General features: G+C 44.7%; 1 protein-coding gene across 1 annotated transcript in view; it reads right to left on the reverse strand.

The window, feature by feature from the left end:
• The window catches only part of LOC111975930 (neurocan core protein-like), a 223,365-nt gene that overhangs the window by 134,156 nt on the left and 66,482 nt on the right, over positions 1 to 22,727 (reverse strand). The window contains exons 3-4 of the mRNA XM_070447717.1: positions 6,770 to 6,993; positions 6,266 to 6,434 (exon numbers count right to left, since the gene is read on the reverse strand). Of these exons, the coding sequence (XP_070303818.1) occupies positions 6,266 to 6,434; positions 6,770 to 6,993 (393 nt within the window). The remainder of the gene's footprint in view (positions 1 to 6,265; positions 6,435 to 6,769; positions 6,994 to 22,727) is intronic.

The raw sequence follows: 22,727 nt of genomic DNA on the forward strand, positions 1-22,727 counted from the left end.
ATCTATGATGTCATTGTCGTGTTGTAGGATCGACCCATATAAAATGTGTAGACCAAGCTTTAACCTTCCTGACTGACGTCTTGAGATGTTTGCTTCAATATATCCACATAATTTTCCCATCCTACATGTGCCATCTATTTTGTGAATGGCCACCTCATCCTGCAGTAAGCACCAACAATATGATGCGCACCCCCGTGCTTCACGGTTGGGATGGTGTTTTTCGGCTTGCAAGCTCCCCTTTTTCCTCCAAACATACAATGGTCATTATGGCCAACATTTCTATTTTTGTTTTCATCAGACCAGAGACATTTTCTCCAAAAAGTCCTTTTGTCCGATGTGCATTGCAAACCTAGTGGATCTTTTATGGCGGTTTTGAGCAGTGGCTTTTCCTTGCTGAGCGCTTTCAGGTTTATGTCGGTATAGGATTATTTTCTGTGGTTAAGTGGGGGAGACAAGTATTTGATAACGCCGATTTTGCAGGTTTTCCTACTTACAAAGCATGTAGAAGGTCTGTAATTTTATCATAGGTACACTTCAACTGTGAGAGACGAATCTAAAACAAAATCAGAAAATCACATTGTATGATTTTTTTAATATGAATAGTACATTTTATTGCATGACGTGATAATAAAACAGTATATAGAACAAGCGTAAGTTATATAAGTACAACAGAAACCTTTGTTGTGCAATTACAGAGATATTAAGCACTGAGTTGAAACCCACACAGCTATTTGCTAAGCATACGGATCGACACGCAGCGGGATTTATGGCCGGCAACTCTCCATACGACCTATACCAATCCTTTCAGTTTTACGGGGATAGATTTGCTGGGCAATCGGTACTTTTCTGCTCCCGATCGCAAGGAATTTTCATATTGGGGTCATGGTCTGGAAGATCTGGTGCTAGGTTTCCACTCCAGGACCTTTTGAGGATGCTTCTTACGGGGTCCGTTACTCTAGTTTGCAATCGCGGTGTTGTGTTTCGGGTTCGTTATCATGCTGGAACCCGACCAGCGCGACCTCCTTCTGTTTTAACTGAGGGAAGGAGGTTGTTGGGCCAAGATCTCGCGATATATTGCCCCATCCATTCTCCCTCAATACGGTGGCAGTCGTCCTGTCCCTTTGAAAAGCATCCCCAAAGATGATGTTTCCACCCCATGCTTCACGGTTGGGAAGGTGTTCTTGGGGTTGTCTCATCCTTCTTCTTCCTCACACGGCGAGTGGAGTTTAGACCAAAAGCTCTTATTTTATGTCTAAATCAGACCACATGACCTTCTCCCATTCTCCTCTGGATCATCCAGATGGTCATTGGCAACTTCAGACGGGCCTGGACATGCGCTGGCTTGAGCAGGGGGCTTGCGTGCGCTGCAGGATTTTAATCCATAAGGCCTAGTGTGTTATAATGGTTTTCTTTGAGACTGTGGTCCCAGCTCTCTTCAGGTCACTGACCAGGTCTGCCGTGTAGTTCTGGGCTGATCCCTCACTTCCTCATGATCATTGATGCCCCAATGAAGATCATTATCGGAGCCAGACGGGGTAGGATTATGGTCTTCACATAGAAGACCTACTCATTGACCTGAGGGTGATTGACCGTCATCTTGGAACTATTCACAATTTTCTAATAATTGCGCCCAACATGTTGTAGGCTTCTCTCAAGCCAAGCTGCTTGCCTTTGTTGACAGAAGAACTTGACTCACCACACCCGTAGATGGAATCCGATCCCGGCTGTGAGGTGCAGTGGTCTTACATCCTATTTCAAAAATTTTCCCTTTTGATTCCTTACCAGTCTCTGTTCTTGGCCCTTGTGGATGAGGATTTGGAGTTCTTGTTTTTGTATTTTTGATGTTGTGTGTGTATCATGGTTGTTTTCGGATTTTTATAATGAACAGGTAGCAAAGTCTCCACACAGAGTGCGGAATTAATACAGTGTAACTATGCTGGAGAGCCAGAGGGGGCTCTTCGGTTCAGAAAAAAGAATATTTTATCACATTTAAGCGTTCTCTTTCTGTGTATGCCTGGGTCCCCCCTGAAGTTTCTCCTTTCCCTACTTTTCCCTTGTGGAAGTCTCGATCGCGGAGAGGTCGTGACCGATATATTATTGCCTAATAGCAATTCCTCAACGCAATTTCATAATACATAATCTATAAATAATATATTACCTATGATCTGTCAACACAACAAAATGATATATCCCGGATTTAGAGTAGAGAGTTGTTTGAACATAGGCTTTCCAGTAGGTATCCTACTCACCGGTGGCGTTGTGAGGAAGTGGATAAAAAAAATAGATGCGTATAACACTCCAACACCATATGACTCTTCCACTAATGGAGTCAAGCGACCCACGCTCTCGCGCCATGTTTCTTTCGCCATCACTTCTTTCAAAACACACATTTTGAGGATGGCGCTGTAATCGTGGATTGGCATAACCTCTTATCACGTCCACGATGGTATCATGGGTGCGGTCATAGTGTGGCCGGCGGTCGGTCGGTTTGCCGAAGGCCGTCCGTCACTCCCTTTGTGGGTTGACGCCGCTGGCCTTCCCACCTGCGGGCCGCTGACAATGGTAATGAGACAGCCAAGTGTAATGAAATAGGAACGGCTTTTGTTTATTTAATTAGCAGCGCCGTCTATGTTTGATAGAGGAGTATTTCACTGTTCTCTGGACAGGTAACAAGTTCAAACAGGTGCAGTTAATACAGGTAATGAGTGGAGAACAGGAGGGCTTCTTAAAGAAAAACTAACAGGTCTGTGAGAGCCAGAATTCTTACTGGTTGGTAGGTGATCATATACTTATGTCATGCAATAAAATGCAAATTAATTACTTAAAAATCATACAATGTGATTTTCTGGATTTTTGTTTTYGATTCCGTCTCTCACAGTTGAAGTGTACCTATGATAAAAATTATGGCCTGGAGATAGAAGCTGTTTTCCATCTTTGATGCACCTGTACTGTCTTCTTCTTCCAGATGGTAGCTGGGTGAACAGGCCGTGGCTCGGGTCGCTGAGGTCCTTGATGATCTTCTTGGCCTGGAGGGCAGGCAATGTGCCCCCGGTGATGCGTTGGGCTGACCGCGCCACCCTCTGGAGAGCCCTGCGGTTGCGGACGGTGCAATTGCCCTACCAGGCGTTGATACAGCCCGACAGGATGCTCTCAATGGTGCGTCTGTAGACGTTTGCGAGGTTCTTAGGGGCCAAGCCAACATTTTTTATCCTCCTGAGGTTGAAGAGGCGATGTTGCTGTTGTGCCTTCTTCACCACCCTGTCTGTGTGGATGGACCATTTCAGGTTGTCAGTGATGTGCACGCCGAGGAACTTGAAGCTTTTCACCCCCTCCACTGCGGCCCTGTCGATGTGGATGGGGCATGCTCTCTCTGCTGTTTCCTGAAGTCCACCATCAGCTCCATCCATTTTGTTGACATTGGGTAAGAGGTTATTTTCCTGGCACCACGCCACTAGGGCTCTCACCTCCTCCCTGTACTTTCTTGGGTACAGGAACAATTGTGGACATCTTAAAGCAAGTGGGGACAATAGACTGGGATAGGAAGAGATTGAATAAGTCCGTAAACACTCCAGCCAGCTGGTTTGCACATGCTCTGAGCACACCACTCTGCTCCAGTCTCTGGAGAGAACAGGAGAGATACTGAGAAAGCTGTAGATAATTGAGTGATGCCCTTGTTGCAACACAGTATACAACACTAATACAGTCCTGCCTGTGCAGAAAATCTAAAAGGGGGATACCTAGTCAGTTGTACAACTGAATGCATTCAACTGAAATGTGTCTTCTGCATTTAACTCAACCCCTCTGAATCATAGAGGTGCGGGGGGCTGCCTTAATCAACATCTACGTCATCAGCGCCCAGGGAACAGTGGGTTAACTGCCTTGCTCAGGGGCAGAATGACAGATTTTTACCTTGTCAGCTCGAGGATTCAATCCAGCAACCTTTCGGTTACTGGCCCAACGCTCTAACCACCAGGCTAATAGACCTACAATTTAGAGATTATCACCTGTGTGTAGATATGTCTATTTGTGGATCACCACTTAAACCGACCTGACATACTGTATCTCATGACTGTGGCTGACAGCGAGGATCGATGTCTGGGCTCTAATTGGAGAGACAGACAATTGACCATGCAATATGGGCCGAATGGACAGAGAGAGAACCTAACCAGGGCTTAGAACACACACAAACAAGCCAATCCCGGCTGTCCAGAATTAATATGATATTGATATGGCCGGGCAGTATCAATACCGTGCTAATTAATAGACTGAGTGTACAAAACATTGTCACGGATCCCTCCGGAACTTTCATTACGCACACCTGGCCCCTATTCCCATTGATTAGTAATTGTATAAGTGTGCACTTTGTTCACCATTGTCCTGTCGATTATTGTTCCCATGTCCGTTGGTGGTGTGAGTACCTATGTGTTGGTGCAGCTGTTACGCTGAGTACTATATATAGTGTGTATTATGGTATCGTCCCGTGGCGTTCAGCGAGGTTTACCCTCGCTCTTTTGTTTGGGTACAGCCCAGTGTTTGTGTATATGTGTTTTTATTTAAAAACACTATTGTGTATTCCTGCGCCTGTCTCAAAAATCCTTTATACCAGCGTGACACTAACATTGACTTGCACCCTTTCCCCCCTCCCCCCTTTGCCCTCAGAACAGCCTCAATTCGTCGGGCATGGACTCTACAATGTGTCGAAAGCGTTCCACAGGGATGTTGACTCCAACGCTTCCCACAGTGGTGTCAAGTTGGCTTGATGTCCTTTTGGCGATGGCCCATTCTTGATACACACGGGAAACTGTTGAGCGTGAAAAATCCAGCAGCATGGCAGTTCTTGACACAAACCGGTGTGCCTGGCACCTACTACCATAACCCGTTCACTTAAATATTTTGTCTTGTCCATTCATCTTCTGTATGGCACAGATACACACGGCTCAGTTGCCTCAAGGTTTAAAAATCCTTCTTTAACCTGTCTCCTCCCCTTCATCTACAGTGATTGAAGTGGATTTAACAAGTGTCATCAATAAGGGATCACAGCTTTCACCTGGATTCACCTGGTCAGTCTATGTCATGGAAAGAGAAGGTGTCCTTAATGTTTTGTATACTCTGTGTATATTAAACACTTGCAGGAGTTAGTATTGGGGGCTCTGCAATGTAGCGTGACTTGTAATTAACGCTAAGCCCGGGAGAATGTTTGGTGCGCCCTTAGACGGACCAACCGGTAATGGGTTTCTCTTTCTGAAGGAGGAAGMGGGTTTAATGGCGTGCTAATCGATTGGCTGGGAGTGGGGACAGGGTTTCCTGAGCACTGAGCCAGGGGTCTCTACAGGAGCAATGAAGTGCTATCATGAAGAGAGGAGCAGTCGATGGAGAAAAAACACACTGCTTGATGTCATAATCATTGAGAGAGAGCCACTGTCACACACACACACCACACACCACCAACACACACACACACACACACACACACACACACACACACACACAGTGGTTATATCGTGTAATAATAGCATAGCGCTATATCTGTGCTGTTCGCACTGGGAGCCCATGGAGCTAGTGTACAGTATGTGGGTGAGTGAATGAGGCTACTGGGCGTAATGTGGAGCTGAAGATCAGCTGACTGCTGGCAGCATTGTGGAGATCTAGGTGAGTACAGAGCAGCACTGTAAAGCCAAAGCAGAGAGCAGAGTGCCACTTCCCTTAAGTTATTACTTTAATAGGCATTTATTAAAAACAGCAAGTGACCTGGACAAATCTGAGAAATGTTCATTTGGTAATTACTATGATACTATTAGCTGATATGGCATATAATATCCCCAGGACCTCACAGTGAAGAAGTGGGTGGGTTCAACATAAACTACAGCCCAGAGACCTCAACGTAACATCAGATAACAACACACTTTATTTTCTCATTAGGTCTATTTGCTTTCATGGCATGAAATGGACCTAAGCGACGGGGTCAACGATCTATTACTCGGTCCAGTTGGCAGAGGTTGTCACGTTCCCCAGACCAGACACTCCCACACATTAAACATTATATAATTATATAATAATTCCATTAGCAATGCCAGTTAGAGCTACAGTCAGGGTCGTGCTCATTYGGGACAAAACACTTTAAAGCCTTTTGCAATGGACAATGAAAATGGGCATTTCTTATTGGACGAGTCCAGGTTGTCCCTCCCTGTTTTGTTACGTTTACTTCCTGTTTGGAGCCTATTGAACACGACTCAGGTGTAATGAGTATAGCAGGGGTCAGTATTACCTGTAACCTCCAGGGGCACGGTGTCCTGTTCGTCGTTGATGCCTACCACCACCTCACAGCGGTACATGCCCGAGTCACTGGAGCGCAGACCGCTGAGCGCCAGGCTGGCGTTGTAACGGTTGTCCTGGTAACCGGGCAGGGTGACACGCCCCTGGAATGCCTTCTTAACCTAAACCACGAAAAGACATTACAGTTATGAACACACAGTTGAATCAAAATTAAACATACAGTATGAAACACAACAAAGATGGCAATGAAAAAGAAAAAGGACATTCCACTAAATGTTTGCTGGTCCAATTATTATAGTTGGCAGCAGAAAAACAGTGAGAGGAAATGTATTTAATCTTATTTTCATAGAAAGAAGAAAGGATTGTGCAGTACATACTGTATAGTTACAGATTCTGCTTAAAATAAGTTGCCGCTAAGTACTGGATAGGCGGCCAACACACTCTCCATGTACATAAAACCGACATTTTGTATTTTTCCCACTCAGTCAATCTTTACCTTGACCACGTTGTACTTGGCGACCAGGATGGACTGTTCCCTCTGCCGACCYTCGTCGCCCCTCTGGCCCCACACCTTGGTCCACTTGATGCGGGGGGGCTCGTGGGTAGGGGTGGGGCGCAGGGTGAAGACACAGGGCAGCAGGACGGTGTTGGCTAGCTGCTCCCTCACCCTCTGGTGGGTCACCTTCCTCATGTTCACCACCGGGTCTGACCACACCAGGCCTGGGGAGGGGAGAGGACGAGGAAGAGGAGGAGGAGAAGAGGAGAGATACACAGTCAGGTCTACAGTGTCAGACAAATGTTTCTGAACCGCGAATATGAAACACTGGAAATGGATACTAGGTCTACTACGGCATAATACAGCTGCTTTTTTATCCACGTGTTATCAAGACCTGGATCAGCTGGGTCAGGTGTGTTGGTACTGGGCTGGAAGGGGATCACTGATATACAATACTATCACATTATATTTTCTTTGGCATGGAGAAAGGTGGGGATCGATTCCTGTGTATCTATTGGTGGGGATCGATATCTGTTGCTCTTGTTCAATCAGTCCTGCAATTGGGACACTTTTCAACTGTATATAGAGTCCAAAATCCAAGATGACAGCATGTCAAGTCGTTTGTTTGTGACTAGTACATTTTAACCTACTAATAATCTATTTATTTATGGTTGCGTAACTTCGTTGTTGTGTAGTGCAAACTATTTTATTTTTGCTGGTGTAAAGATCACGGGTCCTCCTCAACACGGCACTTCATTACTTGAAGTTTACCAAAGTAACCCTATCTCTGGCTGGCCTGAGTTCCTCCTTCGTCCGCGGAGTGTCTTGTCCAAGCTGCTCCTTTTTGCTCTTCGCCTGGCTGTCAGTGGCAGCTCAACCCGTTCTCTCTATCGCCCTCAACACCCAATCTACTCACACGCGCAAACACTCACATTGACTCACATACACGCTGTCCCTCTCTCCACTTACCTTCGTTGGCCTCTTATTTTTTTGTCAGAGAAAATGACAATTTACGTGGTATTACTTTGTGCACTGACTTTACTGAACTCTGGAGAAAACGAAACATTGTCGCTGGGTGAGTACATCTGACAATGTGCCTCCCGTCCATTAGACATTTTGTCTGCAGGAACTCGCTCTTTTTCACTCGGTCCACTCGTCCAAGTGCTGATGCATTTGTGGCATGATGTGAACAGTACGAATTTGTGTCACTACCAAAGTCTAATGGTTTTAAATGACTGTTTTGTATTGTCTGGAAACTCACTTGTAGAATTCGCTTGCAGTAGGTCTCTTAAAAAAGAGAAGCCGTGCAAGGTTATTAAACAAGGTGCCTAGTTATTCTTCTGTTGTGATATCAGGTAACGTGCAACCTAACCCTGGCCCTGATATGCAATGTCTCCAAACCCCCTCTGATTTTAAATCAAGATCTGGTTTTGGTATTTTTCATTTAAATGTACGCAGCCTGTTGTCAAAAATTGATGGGGTTAGGATTTGGGCTAAATCAACTGATGCTGATGTAATTGTGTTTTCTGAAACCTGCTCAGCAAGTCTATTTTTTGATAAGGATATTTGTATAAGTGGTTACAATGTTTATCGCACTGATCGGGTTAAGAAAGGTGGGGGTGTGGCTATATATGTAAAATCTAAATTCCCTGTAAGTGTGGCAAAGTCTGAAACTATTTGTAAACAGTTGGAATCTTGCTTTGATATATGAGGTTTCAAAGGCCTCTCTATAACTGTGATTGGCTGTTATAGACCCCCCTCTGCTCTCGGTGATTGCATTTTCTTCTTTTGACGCACCTTATGTCTAAACTTCTTTACAGTGAAATGATCTTAATTGGTGATCTCAACAGGTGTTGGTTAAAGCCGGTGTCTGAGATTTAAAAATGTTTTGTAATTCTATGAATCTTACCCAGTTGATAATTCACCCACTCGCCCAAATCTTAAATGCCCAGATAAATCTACCCTGATTGATTTGATATTGACAAATGTTCCACATAAATATTCTGCGTTGGTGTTTTTTGTAATGATTTAAGTGACCATTGTGCTGTTGTTGCTTGTTAGAAATACTAAGGTTCCAAAGACAAATCCACGTTTTATTCGTAAGAGAAATTTGAAGTGTTTTAATGAGCAGGCTTTCTTTCATGATTTGTTTTATTTTGACTGGAGCAAGATTGAGCTTATCCCTGATGTGGAAACTGCCTGGATATTCTTTCATGATGGTTTTTTCCAAATAGTAAACAAACATGCACCATTCCGCAGGTTCAGGGTTAAAGGGCGGGATAATCCATGGTTTTTCTCTGAGCTGTTCTTGTATTATTCACAACCGTAATCTAGCCTGGGCTAAAGCAAGGAAATCTTGTTCTGATGCTGATTGGCTTATTTTTAGGCAGTTAAGAAACAAGTGTTCTTTTCTTCTCAGGAAGGCCAAGTCTGAATATTTTATGTCTGTTTACCACTGATAACCTGAATGACCCTAGAAAGTTTTGGAATGCTATTAAGTCTACGTCTGGTAACAGTAATGTTAATGAATTAACCGTCATGTGTTTTGAAGGACTGTTGCTATATATGGACAAAACTGAAATGCTAATTGTTTCAATGAGCACTTTGTATCATCTGGTAGGCTGTTTGATTCAGTGTCCTCTGTCTCTGTACAACCCTGTGTGGATGAACCAGTGTCCTCTGTCTCTGTACAACCCTGTTGGGATGAACCAGTGAGAGCTGGTCAAACTTTTAGCTTTCTGCCATTCTCAGTCGCAGGTGGTACATAAAGCCCTGAAATCCTTAGATCAAAGAAAGCCTGCCAGGTCCTGATCTTTTGGATCCCTGCTTTTTAAATCTGGCAGCTGATTTCATAGCTGAACCACTTACATATCTGTTCAATCTAACCCTGGAATGTAATGAAATTCCAAAGATCTGGAAATCAGCATTTGTCCTACCACTTTTAAAAGGGGGAGATCCAACTCTTTTAAATAATTATAGGCCAATCTCAAAGCTGTCACCCCTGGTGAAAATACTTGAAACCCTTGTAAGTGAACAGCTAAAAGAGTTTTTATTACTAACTCTATTTTTATCAATGTACCAATCGGGCTTCAGGAAGAAAGCATAGCCACAATTACAGCAGCCATGAAGGTTTTAAATGATATCACTGAAGCCCTTGACAAAAAACAGCACTGTGTCTCACTTTTTATTGATCTCTCTAAGGCTTTTTGATTACAGTTGATCATGCTATACTAAGGCAGAGATTGTTGAGTGTTAGGTCTTTCGGAGCATGCAGTTGCATGGTTTGCTAACTATCTGTCTGATAGAACTCAGTGCACTCAATTTGATGGCTTATGTCTGTTAAATTGTCTGTTCCTGAATGGTGTGCCCCCAGGCTCTGTACTTGGTCCTCTCTTATTCACTATTTATATAAATGATTTAGACAAAAATGTCCAAAATGCACAACTTCATTTTTATGCTGATGATACTGTTATTTACTGTTGTGCCTCATCTCTTACAAAAGCTTTCCAGAACTTGCAAACTGCTTTTTATACTGTTCAACATACCTTGTGTCAATTGAAGCTTATCCTCAATACTGACAAAACTAAACTAATGGTGTTTTCTAATGCAAGAAATAGACCTCTGAACCTTTCACCTATTACTACCTGTCAGGGCAAGGAGATTGAGGTTGTAACCTCTTATAAATATCTTGGAATTCTAATTGATGACGGCCTCTCTTTTAAATTGCATATTCAACAACTTACAAAAAAATTTAAGCTGAAATTGGGATTTTATTTTAGGAATACGGCCTGTTTTTCTTTTGAAGCCAGAAGGAGGCTAGTATCAGCTACATTTATGCCTTTACTAGACTATGGGGATATTTTATATATGAATGCTTCCGCTCAGTGTTTGAGATCAATTGACACTCTTTACCATGGCACTTTGAGATTTATTTTAAACTGCAAAACCCTAACGCACCACTGCACTTTGTATACCAGGGTTGGCTGGCCTTCTCTWGTCACTCGTAGGCTCAGTCACTGGTATACTTTTATTTACAAAGCCATTTTGGGTTTACTACCTTTTTATTTGGGCATTTTTATTGTTCAGAAATGTGGTGGGTACTCTCTTCGTTCGCTAGACTTTATCCTGCTAACTGTTCCAAATGTCCGAACTGAATTTGGTAAAAGGTCTTTTATGTACTCTGCGCCATCGTCTTGGAACACCTTACAAAATCATTTTAAACTGGAAGAACTTGTCCCGATTGGTGTTTTTAAATCACTGATGAAGGATTTTGAGGCTGATTCCCTGACCTGTCAATGTTTTTAATTTAATTTAATTTTCAATGGTTTTTACTAGATTACTTGTAGTTTTTCATGTTGTCTGTCTGTAATTTTTGTAATGACTTGGTGCTGCCTATGTTGGCCAGGACGCTCTTGAAAAATAGATTTTAAATCTCAATGAGCCCTTCCTGGTTAAATAAAGGTTAAATAAAAAATAAAATAAAAAATTGTAAAGTATAGCACAAGAGGATGATCTCTATCCTATTTGATTGATTATTGGTCCTTGATTATTGGTCCCAGCAGGGGTCTCCAACCTTTTCTAGCATGAGAGCTACTTTTAGAAAATGAAATATGTTGCGATATACTATTATACATTTTTTTCAAATAAGCACATTCTTCTCTTCTCCTTTACCCTGCAACTCTTCCCCTGGTCCTTTGTGTACAAGAGCTGTGTTTTCTGTCAATATAAGTGGTAAAATAATGGTTCATAAAGAACTCTAAGGGGATGCCCATAAAATCTTATTTAGTATTTTCCTTAATTCAGTTTTTTTCTCTCGATATTACAATTATTCACAGAGAAACAATGAATATTTATGTTCTGAGTCCATGTCAATGCTTAAATGACACCGGAAGACAATTTTTAGGGTCTGGAATAAAAACTAACACATTTAGATTTTTGTTGGTGTAATTCCCCTTTATTTGCACATCTAGCAAGACAAGAATGGGTCGGCCTAGAGATGTTTTTGCTGTTAGGGCTACTGCTGCAGAACATGTCATGGCAGAGTTTGCAAAACCATCGCCACCCAATTGATACAAATAATCATGATATAATTCTGCCAGGTAATACTACTTTGCAGTTAACATTTAATTGAGAAGGTTTTGGGGGAAAGTCTTAGCATTGCTAACTAGCTACATACAAGTGATAAACAAGTGCGGGCACAAAGAAGACAGACGGGCAATATTGCTGAAAATTATTTTGAAGATATTGTGTTACGTTTGGCTATTTAAGCCAACAGTGGTTAACCAAGGGTGGGATAATGTCAATGTGGCTTTGATTGGATAGTATAGCCAGGAGCTTTTATGTTTATGACAGCTTGCGATGGAACACGTCAAAAAAGGCATGTACTTTCAGAATTGATTGGCGAGTTAAACATAGCTGGGCGCTAAGCTAGTTGTAACTCGCAATCTACACGTTGGAGACCCCTGCTCGACAGTCCCGTAGGATAGAGATATAGACTGTATCTCTATCCGTTCACACCATTCATCTTATTATAAATGAGGTTAACATTGGAAGCTACTGGCTTTTTTCTCTACTCCACTCCTCCTCRCTCCACCCCTCCACTCCTCCTCCCTCCACCCCTCCACTCCTCCTCCCTCCCCTGCTCCTCCTGAGACCAATCCAAGCCCAAAGTCATTAGGTTACGTGGGAGTGTGTTGGGATGTGCAGGTATCGACAACATCAGCCGCCAGCGCCTGGGAAGGCCAGCAGGGAATACGGGCACACACACACTCTCCCCCAGACTTAAAAGTACTCCTTATTATAAAAACGTTAAATCAGCAAAACACTCACTGTGGGACCTCTCTTATAAGAGCATTAATTAATAATAGCATTGAGATCTGTCAGACAGGCTGTATCGTTTGAGTGGAACCAGGGGYGAAATGCATATACTAAAACCCTCTTATTTCTTTCTCGATTGCCCTGGCAGCAGGGGGGAAACATAGACTGCTAGTGTCACGCTGTTATGAATGAGAGACGGAAGGAAAGAAAGGGAGAGAGAACTGAAGGCAGTGGTTGATGGTAGGAAGTAGGGGGAAATGAGGGTATTGATTTATTTTCATTACTATCCGTTTCCTCTACACCTGCAGTGTCGACTCGCTCCGCATTCCTATTTCATCTGATGAGATTTCATGTAAAGTGCGGCGGAGCAGGGTTGTGGCGTCGCCGCTGGTGGAACGTGTCTCTCCTGGCTTTTCTCCACAGTAATTAAGTAGCTGATTGGAAGAGCGATGCTTCCCGAGATCATCACAGACACGCCATTGTGCTTTTCTCTCTCCCAGCCACTGAAGCTTTTTATTTTTGCCTCTGTTCATTCTTCTGACACAATCTATTTTTCTTCCGTTTTCCTTTTTGAAACCTGGCTTGATGTTTTCGCTCGGCTTCAGCTAGCAATTTCATTACATTCAGTCTGTGACGGGAATTCAATTTGGCCTCATTTTCAATTCACATTGAATTATGCCCAATGCCGGATGGATAAGAGTGGTGTGCGTATGTGTGTACCCTCCCCTCATAGCCCAACGGTTACCCTTGGCCTGGCATTCAGCCCCAACCCCTGCTTGAGAACATCTCATCTCTCATTCATTATTCATGGTACACTGAATACACATATGCTACTCATACACACGCGCAAGCTTTTGTGGGAATACATCATTTTCTGTCTGATGGTTTATTGTGTCTTTGAGCACGCCAGAGCACACAAATAGCAGACAGGACGTGTGAATAGCTGTCAGTGCTCGTTGCTACATGCTTTATATGCTTTACCCGTGGCTTCCTAAGAGGCTGACTGCCACTTGGCGAAGAGCTTAACATCAACACACAGAGGGCTCCTCTCCATCTGTCTGTGTGTGACATGCTGAACACTCCGAGACGCCCACGGTGCTGTGTGTGACATGCTGAACACTCCGAGACGCCCACGGTGCTGCGTTTGACTCCCTCACCTAGCTGATCTATTTGTAAAACCGTGTCGCTGGCGCTGCCTCCGACGGCATGAAAGGTGATTCATGCTTAAAAAGGCTGTTTTCTCTCAGCACACTCAAGTGATGCTCCACCTGCCTAAAGAGCTGTGACCTGTGAGGAAAACATGGCCGCCTCTTTTCAAAAAGGGGCGTTTAATGGGGCTAGGAAGTATCAACACGAGCTCAAGATGGAAACAGAACTTTGTGAACTACAGGTTTTATACTGTGCATCTTTGTGTGGCTGTGTGCTGCAGAAGGGGCTTTAAACCATATCACCTATCAGACAGATTTGATTACRGGTATGTTACGAAGTCTACAAGGTTATAAGGAATTTCCGGAGATTTCTGTGGCACTGAAGGCAATTGACCATATCAGTAGTGTCATTCGGGGCATTCTCGGTTCCTGAGACAGAATGTTCCGGTAGGTACAGTTTCTCCGTGTGACATATGAGACCGTCCTCTGAGTACAGAATGTAATGTGCTTCAGTCTGTCAGGGAAAATGGTGGAACTTCTGAACTTTGCTCACTTCGTTGCAGCAGCCCAATTTCCTCTTTCCTCAGAGGGGAGAAACGCAGTAAAAAGAGGTTTGGGGTTGGCACTCTGCTCAAAACATGATGGTGAGGATGGAGGAAGGAAAGAAAGGAGGAAGTGAGAAGCAACAGTGTGATTTATAGAAGGGAAATGGAGTAATGTAAATCACACATATGCATGTGCACGCACACACACTCATTTTCTCTCGAAAGTGTCTCTACTCTGGCAGCATAAGAGGCAGAGATGGGAGTATGCTGGTTCTCTCCGACTCAATGGAGTGAGTCAGCAGGTCTGAGGAGACACACACACACTCTCCTCCCTTTTCTCTACCTCCCACGGGAATGTGGTACTCATCAGTGTGTTTACTGCACACACACACACACACACATATATACACACAGTCCCCAAGGACTATCACGCTGCAATTTCTGGGCCACCTCTCCTGTAGCTGGGGAAAATGTAAAACAGCCAAATGTATGTTTAAGCTGAGAAGCACCGATAATGCTTCAACTGTATAATCATGAGGCATGGCAGTGTTTGCCAAACTCTGTTCCACTTTCCACTTGGCCAAGCAGCTGTATGGTGATCCACATTACCATTGTGTTGGCCGTGTTCCCACAGCACCCAAACAAATGTGCAGTGACTTAAGTCAAGTTGTAACAGCTGTTCTCTTCTGTCAACCTTGCTTTGTACAAATGTGTCTCGTTGTTTCTCTTCCCTTTCCCAGATTGTATTTCGTTTTCTACACCGACTGCAACAATTTGTGACACAAAATCAATTGCAGATACACTTCTTAAAAATCCAAATGACTGTTTAAAGCGGAGGCCCGCGATACAAAATGGCTCTATTCCCACATGGTTAAATAATGAATGTAAGTGCTGTGGCCCCCATCGCAGTAGATATACCAAATCTGCATTTAGATGGAAATGTTTTTACAAGCAGAACCCCATTGAGACCCTCCTTTGTTTGGAAATCCGCCTGTTTTTCATTTGACTTTTTCATCTAAATGAGGCCCAATCAAAGACTGCCTAACCTGCGAAGGAAGAGGCGAGGCAACAGAGCACTGAGTGAAGAAAGAGCAAGAGCGAACGAGAGCCTGAGGCGGAGAGACAGGGAGAGAGGAACATGTCTCTCTTCTTGTGCTCAATCATACAACAGGACTTTCTGATCTATGTGATTGTCAACTTGGTCACATTTGTCATCTTCATTTTTTTGCGCAGCAGGAAATGATCAACTGCAGGCAGAAAGAATCCTTTATCTGCCTCGAGCAGAGAGAGGCTGTTAATGTGTTCTTCCACAGTCATAAGTGCACAATGGCCGACATCTCTCTTTTCTCTCCCTCTCCGCCCGGTCTAACCTGTAATGGGCTTTTCAATGATAAAGGCCCCATTGTCTTCTATTAGACCAGCCACCTGGCTCTGAGCTGATCAAGTGTGTCATTGGCATTGACTAGCGATGTGTCTGGTGTTTGCTTTGTCATAAATCAAGAAACATCTTCTCTGTCTGTCTGTCTGTCTGTCTGTCTGTCTGTCTGTCTGTCTGTCTGTCTGTCTGTCTGTCTGTCTGTCTGTCTGTGTCAGGTGTCGAGATCACAGGAATGTTTTGCTCAAGAGCAGTTTGTCAGGATGAAAGCGATGCTAAAGTTATACTAGGGGTAACTGGAGGGCCAGTATGAGAGTTTGCGCTCTGGCTAAAAAGAAAGGTGGCCGGTGCGTATAAAGTTTACAAGGTACTCTCACACCTTTGTACAGCACTGATGAAGGCATAAGGCCGAAACGTATGCTCTTTTTTGTTTTATTTTTAGCACCTTGCACTGTCACCCTTTGTATTCTTTCCAGCATGGATTCAGTTAAGTATATAATCTTTGCATCTCGGCTTGGTTAGAGCGCGACTACCTTTTGAATTCTCTAATGCTGCTTACCATGAACTTTGTGTGATAGAGGCTGCCGCGAGTTCTTATTTAGAATGTGCTAACAAAACTTGATCTGTTTTATTTGAAGGTTGTTTCTTTTTTATATAAATGCCTGGATCTATCTACAATACATACAAGGACAAGTATTTGAACAAGAGAGTGAGGAGAGAGGCGAGCGAGAGGGAAGAGAGAGAGAGAGAAGAGCCGGAGGAGATACAGAGAGAAAGTAAGAGTAAGAAGAAGAGGAGAGATCAGACAGAAAAGTAGAGAGTAGAGAGAGAGATAGTAGAGAGAGAGTAGAGAGAAAGAGTAGAGAGAGGAGAGAGATACAGAGTGAAGAGAAAGTAGAGAGTAGAGAGAGGAGAGATACAGACAGAAAGTAGAGAGTAGAGAGAGAGAGAGTATAGAGTAGAGGTAGAGAGAGGAGAGATACAGAGAGAAAGTAGAGAGACGAGAGATACAGAGAGAAAGTAGAGAGGTAGAGAGAGGAGAGATACAGACAGAAAGTAAGAGTGAGAGGAGAGTAGAGAGTAGAAGTAGAGAGAGAGAGAGTAGAGAGAGAGAGATACAGACAGAAAGTAGAGAGTAGAGAGGAGTATAGAGTAGAGAGTAGAAGTAGAGAGTAGAGAGTAAGAGAGAGGAGAGAGGAGAGATACAGAGAGAAAGTAGAGAGACGAGAGATACAGAGAGAAAGTAGAGAGTAGAGAGAGAGAAGATACAGAGAGAAAGTAAGAGTAGAGAGAGAGATAGAGAGTAAGCGAGTAGAGGAGGAGAGATGCAGAGAGAAGTAGAGAGTAAGAGAGAGGAAGGATGTAGAGAGTAGAGCGAGGAGAGAGGAGAGATACAGAAGAGAGTAGATAGTAGAGAGAGGAGAGAACAGAGAGAAAGTAGAGAGTAGAGAGAGAGAGTAGAGAGTAGAGAGTAGAGAGAGGATATACAGAGAAAAGTAAGAGAGAGAGAGGAGAGATACAGAGAGAAAGTAAGAGTAGAGAGAGGAGAGATACAGAGAGAAAGTAGAGAGTAGAGAGAGGAGATATACAAGAGAAAGTAGAGAGACGAGAATACAGAGAGAAAGTAGAGAGTAGAGAGAGAGAGTAGAGAGTAGAGAGAGGAGAGATACAGAGAGAAAGTAGAGAGTAGAGAGATACAGAGAGAAAGTGAGAGGAGAGAGAGAGAGATACAGAGAGAAAGTAGAGAGTAGAGAGAGAGAGTAGAGAGAGAGAGTAGAGAGTAGAGAGTAGAGGAGAGGAGAGATACAGAGAGAAAGTAGAGAGTAGAGAGAGGGAGAGATACAGAGGAAAGTAGAGAGTAGAGAGGAGAGTAGAGAGAGGAAGATACAGAGAGAGAGTAGAGAGAAGAGAGGAGAGTATACAGAGAGAAAGTAGAGAGTAGAGAGTAGAGTGAGTAGAGAGTAGAGAGAGGAGAGAGGAGAGATACAGAGAGAAAGTAGAGAGTAGAGAGAGGAGTGATACAGAGAGAAAGTAGAGTTAGCGAGAGGAGAGATACAGAGAGAAAGTTAGAGAGTAGAGAGAGAGAGTAGAGAGTAGAAAGTAGAGAGTAGAGAGAGGTAGAGATACAGAGAGAGAGTAGAGAGTAGAGAAGAGAGAGATCGAGAGAGAAAGTAGAAAGTAAGAGAGAGAGTAGAGAGAGTAGAGAGGAGAGAGGAGAGATACAGAGAGAAAGTAGAGAGTAGAGAGTAGAGAGAGTAGAGAGAGAGAGTAGAAGTAGAGAGAGAGAAGATACAGAGAGAAGTAGAGGTATAGAGTAGAGAAAGTAAAGAGAGAGAGAGTAGAAGTAGAGAGTAGAGAGATACAGAGAGAAAGTAGAGAGTAGAGACTAGAGAAAGTAGAGAGAGAGAGAGTAGAAAACGTAGGAGTAGAGAGAGGAGAGATACAGAGAGAGAGAGTAGAGAGTAGCGAGAGAGAGAGATACAGAGAGAGAGTAGAGAGTAGAGAGAGGAGAGATACAGAGAGAAAGTCGAGAGTAGAGAGAGGAGAGATACAGAGAGAAAGTAGAGGAGTAAGAGAGAGGAGAGATACAGAGAGAGAGTGGAGAGTAGAGAGGAGGAGAGATACAGAGAGAGAGAGAGAGTAGAGAGAGGAGAGATACAGAGAGAAAGTAGAGAGTAGGAGAGTAGAGAGTAAGAGGTAGAGAGAGAGGAGAGAAAGTAGAGAAAGTAGAGAGTAGAGAGAGGAGGATACAGAGAGAGAGAGAGTAGAGATAGAGGAGAGAAAGTAGAGAGTAGAGAGAGGAGAGATACAGAGAGAGAGTAGAGAGTAGAGGAGGAGAGATACAGAGAGAAAAGTAGAGAGTAGAGAGAGGAGAGATACAGAGAGAAAGTAGAGAGTAGAGAGAGGAGAGATACAGAGAGGAAGTAGACAGTAGAGAGAGGAGAGATACAGAGAGAGAGTAGAGAGTAGAGAGAGGAGAGATAAAGAGAGAAGTAGAGAGTAGAGAGAGGAGAGATACAGAGAGAAAGTAGAGAGTAGAGAGTAGAGAGTAGAAGAGAGGAGAGATACAGAGAGAAAGTAGAGAGTAGAGAGAGGAGAGATACAGAGAGACGAGAGAGAGTAGAGAGTAGAGAGAGGAGAGATACAGAGAGAGAGAGAGAGTAGAGAGTAGAGAGAGAGATAGAGAGAGTAGAGAGAGAGAGGAGAGATACAAGAGAGAAAGTAGAGAGTAGAGAGAGGAGAGATACAGAGAAGAGAGTTAGACGAGTAGAGAGTAGAGAGAGGAGAGTACAGAAGAGAAAGTAGACGAGTAGAGAGTAGAGAAGTAGAGAGAGGAGAAGAGGAGAAGATACAGGAGAGAAAGTAGAGAGTAAAGAAAGGAGAGATACAGAGAGAAAGTAGAGAGTAAGAGAGAGAGAGTAGAGTAGTAGAGAGTAGAAAGTAGAGAGTAGAGAGAGGAGAGATACAGAGAGAGAGTAGAGAGTAGAAGAGAGGAGAGATACAGAGAGAAAGTAGAAAGTAGAGAGAGGAGAGATACAGAGAGAAAGTAGAGAGTAGAGAGAGGAGAGATACAGAGAGAGAAAGCTAGAGAGTAGAGAGAGAGAGTAGAGAGTAGAGAGTAGAAAAGTAGAGAGTAGAGAGAGGTAGAGATACAGAGAGAGAGTAGAGGTAGAGAGAGGAGAGATACAGAGAGAAAGTAGAAAGTAGAGAGAGAGAGTGAGAGTAGAGAGGAGAGAGGAGAGATTACAGAGAGAAAGTAGAGAGTAGAGAGTAGAGAGAGTAGAGAGTAGAAAGTAGAGAGTAGAGAGATACAGAGAGAAAGTAGAGAGTATAGAGTAGAGAAAGTAGAGAGAGAGAGTAGAAAGTAGAGAGTAGAGAGATACAGAGAAGAAAGTAGAGAGTAGAGAGTAGAGAAAGTAGAGAGAGAGAGTAGAAAGTAGAGAGTAGAGAGAGGAGAGATACAGAGAGAAAGTAGAAGAGTAGAGAGAGGAGAGATACAGAGAGAGAGTTAGAAAGAGTAAAGAAGGAAGATACAGAGAGAAAGTCGACAGTAGAGAGAGGAGAGATACAGAGAGAAAGTAGAGAGTAGAGAGAGGAGAGATACAGAGAGAGAGGTAGAGAGTAGAGAGAGGAGAGATACAGAGAGAGAGAGAGAGTAGAGAGAGGCAGAGATACAGAGAGAAAGTAGAGAGTAGAAGAGTAGAGAGTAGAGAGTAGAGAGAGGAGAAAAGTAGGAGAAAGTAGAGAAGTAAGAGAGGAGAGATACAAGAGAGAGAGAGAGAGTAGAGAGTAGAGAGATGAAAGTAGAGAGTAGAGAGAGGAGAGCATACAGAGAGAGAGTAGAGAGGTAGAGAGCGAGGAGTGATACAGAGAGAAGTAGAAGAGTAGAGAGAGGAGAAGATACAGAGAGAAAGTAGAGGAGTAGAGAGAGAGAGTAGAGAGATAGAGAGTAGGAGAGATTACAGAGAGAAAGTAGAGCAAGCAGAAGAGAGGAGGATCAGAGAGAGAGAGTAGAGAGGAAGATACAGAGAGAGAGTAGAGAGTAGAGAGAGGAGAGATACAGAGAGAGAGTAGAGAGTAGAGAGAGGAGAAGATAAGAAGAAGAAAGTAGAAAAACGGAGAGATCAGAGAAGTAGAGAGAGGAGAGAGCAGGAGAGATACAGAGAGAAAGTAGAGAGTAGAGAGAGGAGAGATACAGAGAGAGAGAGAGAGTAGAGAGTAGAGAGAGGAGAGATACAGAGAGAGAGAGAGAGTAGAGAGTAGAGAGAGGAGAGATACAGAGAGAAAGTAGAGAGTAGAGAGAGGGGGGATGTTGAAGCTGTTATCTTGCAGATGCTAACTCCTCCTAAATCAGCCCTAATGATAACCATGGCAACAGAGACACCCCAAGCTTAGACAGGGAGGTGGGGTTTTAGGAAAAACCACATCCTCTGTCTTTCAGTGRAGGTTGGAATTTATTGTCATGAATCTTGCCCTGGAGGCAGCTTTGCAGAGTGGTCACCAACTGGCACACGAAGATTCATGACAACAAAATCAGACGGTAAACCTAGCCCTAACCTTAACCCCCATGCTAACCCTAATGCCTAACCTTAAATTATGACCAAAAAGCACTTTTTTTTWATTTTTACATTTTTGCCGATTCTGACTTTGCAGCTGTCCCAGCTAGCGGAAATCGCTTAGTCTGCCTCCAGGGCAAGATTCATGACAATTAAGTCAACCTGCTCTTTCAATGGCCAAACACATAACCTCTCCACGTATAGTAGCTAACACAGAGCTCTGTGTACGTGTTACTGTTGTGTAGGGGTAGTCTGCTATCAAGGCAGGTCTGTAAATTTGTAATCTAAATGGAATAAGGGGGAGTAGCTTTTTGACAGAAAACCACCGCCTCTCTACCCCCTCCGCTCCGCTCCTTCATCCCTCCATCCCACTCCTCCGGCCTGCCACCTGTCCTGCAGTCAGAGCTGCCCGTCTCAGAAGACCTGACTCGTTAGCCCTGTCTCAGACCCTGTCTCATCCCTGTCCAATCCCGTCCCATCCGTCCGCGTCCTGTCTCATACCTGTCGCCATCCCCGTCCCGTTCAAGTCTTCCGTTATCCCTTGTGTCTCCATCTCAGTCCCCCCCGCCTGTTCTCATGCCCTGTTCCCGTCCGTCCAAGCCCCGTCCTGTCACCTGTCTCAACCTGTTATCCTGTCCCATCCCCCGTCAACCCATCCCGCCGTGCGGCTTCAGCGTCACACGCTCCTTGAGATTCGTAAGCGCCCGTCCTGTTCATCCTGTCCATCCCCGTCCCATCCCCATCCCCGTCCCAGCCCTGTCCCATCCCGTCTCGCCCCCGTCCCATCACCGACCCAGCCCCGTCCTGTCTCATCCTCTCCCTGTCCCATCCCCGTCCCAGCCCCCCGTTCCCCTGTCATCGCCAGCCCAATCCTGTCTCATCCTGTCCCATCCCGTCCTGTCTCCATCCCCGTCCCATCCCGTCCAGCCCGTCCTGTCTCATCCCGTCCCATCCCGGTCCCAGCCCCGTCCTGTCTCATCCTGTCCATCCCCGTCCCAGCCCCGTCCTGTCTCATCCCTGTCCCAGCTCCGTCCAGCCCCGTCCTGTCTCATCCCTGTCCATCCCCGTCCCGTCTCATCCCTGTCCGATCCCCGTCCGATCCCCGTCCGTCCTGTCTCATCCCTGTCCCAGCCCCGTCCTGTCCCATCCCCGTCCCAGTCCCGTCCTGTCTCATCCCTGTCCAGCCCCGTCCTGTCCCATCCCCGTCCCAGCCCCGTCCTGTCTCATCTGTTCCAGCCCTGTCCCCAGCCCTGCCCTGTCCCTCCTGTCCCATCCCGCCACATGTCGGTTTAGAGCCACTCGGAGGCGGCAGGCGTGACTAATGCCCACGCCCTGTGTGGCGTAATGATACATTTATCTGAAATGGCACAGGGCCCAGTTCCCCCGTCCTCATCTCTGACCCGCTCGAACAAACACATTCACCAGAGGAGCTGTTAATGCGAGCCACCCATCTGTGCCCACTGCCCCCTGCCTCCTCTGTCTCCCTTCATCACCAATTTCCATATTCACTCACCCGAAAGGAGGAAGTTAGAAAAGGGGGTGGTGCAGAGGGGGGACGTCTTCAAAAACACCCTCTCCACAGTAGAGGGGTAGAATGCATCTTGCTACACGACAGACATAGAGGCTCATGCGTGTCAGTAAGAAATTGGGCATATGACTCAAGGGAGGTACTTTATTGTGCTTATGCTATGTGTGACCGCTGAGCTTCTTGGGATACATAACATGCAGGCTATTACAACTACAAATAACTGCCATTACCCATGAACGCATGTACACACACACAAAAACATTCAATCTGCTCCAGTCACGTCTCTCGTGCTGAGGGAGACAGCTCTGCTGGTTATCTTGGCATAAGCAAACAATGGCGTGCAGATGGCAGCAGACGGAGCTGGGAGACAGGCGGGCACAGGGGGCAAAGAGGGGCACATAGGGGCTTCGGTCTAGGCTCCCTCCTGGTAGGACCGTGGATGCAATCCTACTAGGAGACCTTCCAGACCCTGCACCCTGGATAATGCA

Source organism: Salvelinus sp. IW2-2015, linkage group LG16 (assembly GCF_002910315.2).
Source record: "Salvelinus sp. IW2-2015 linkage group LG16, ASM291031v2, whole genome shotgun sequence".
In the NCBI taxonomy this organism is placed as follows: domain Eukaryota; kingdom Metazoa; phylum Chordata; class Actinopteri; order Salmoniformes; family Salmonidae; genus Salvelinus; species Salvelinus sp. IW2-2015.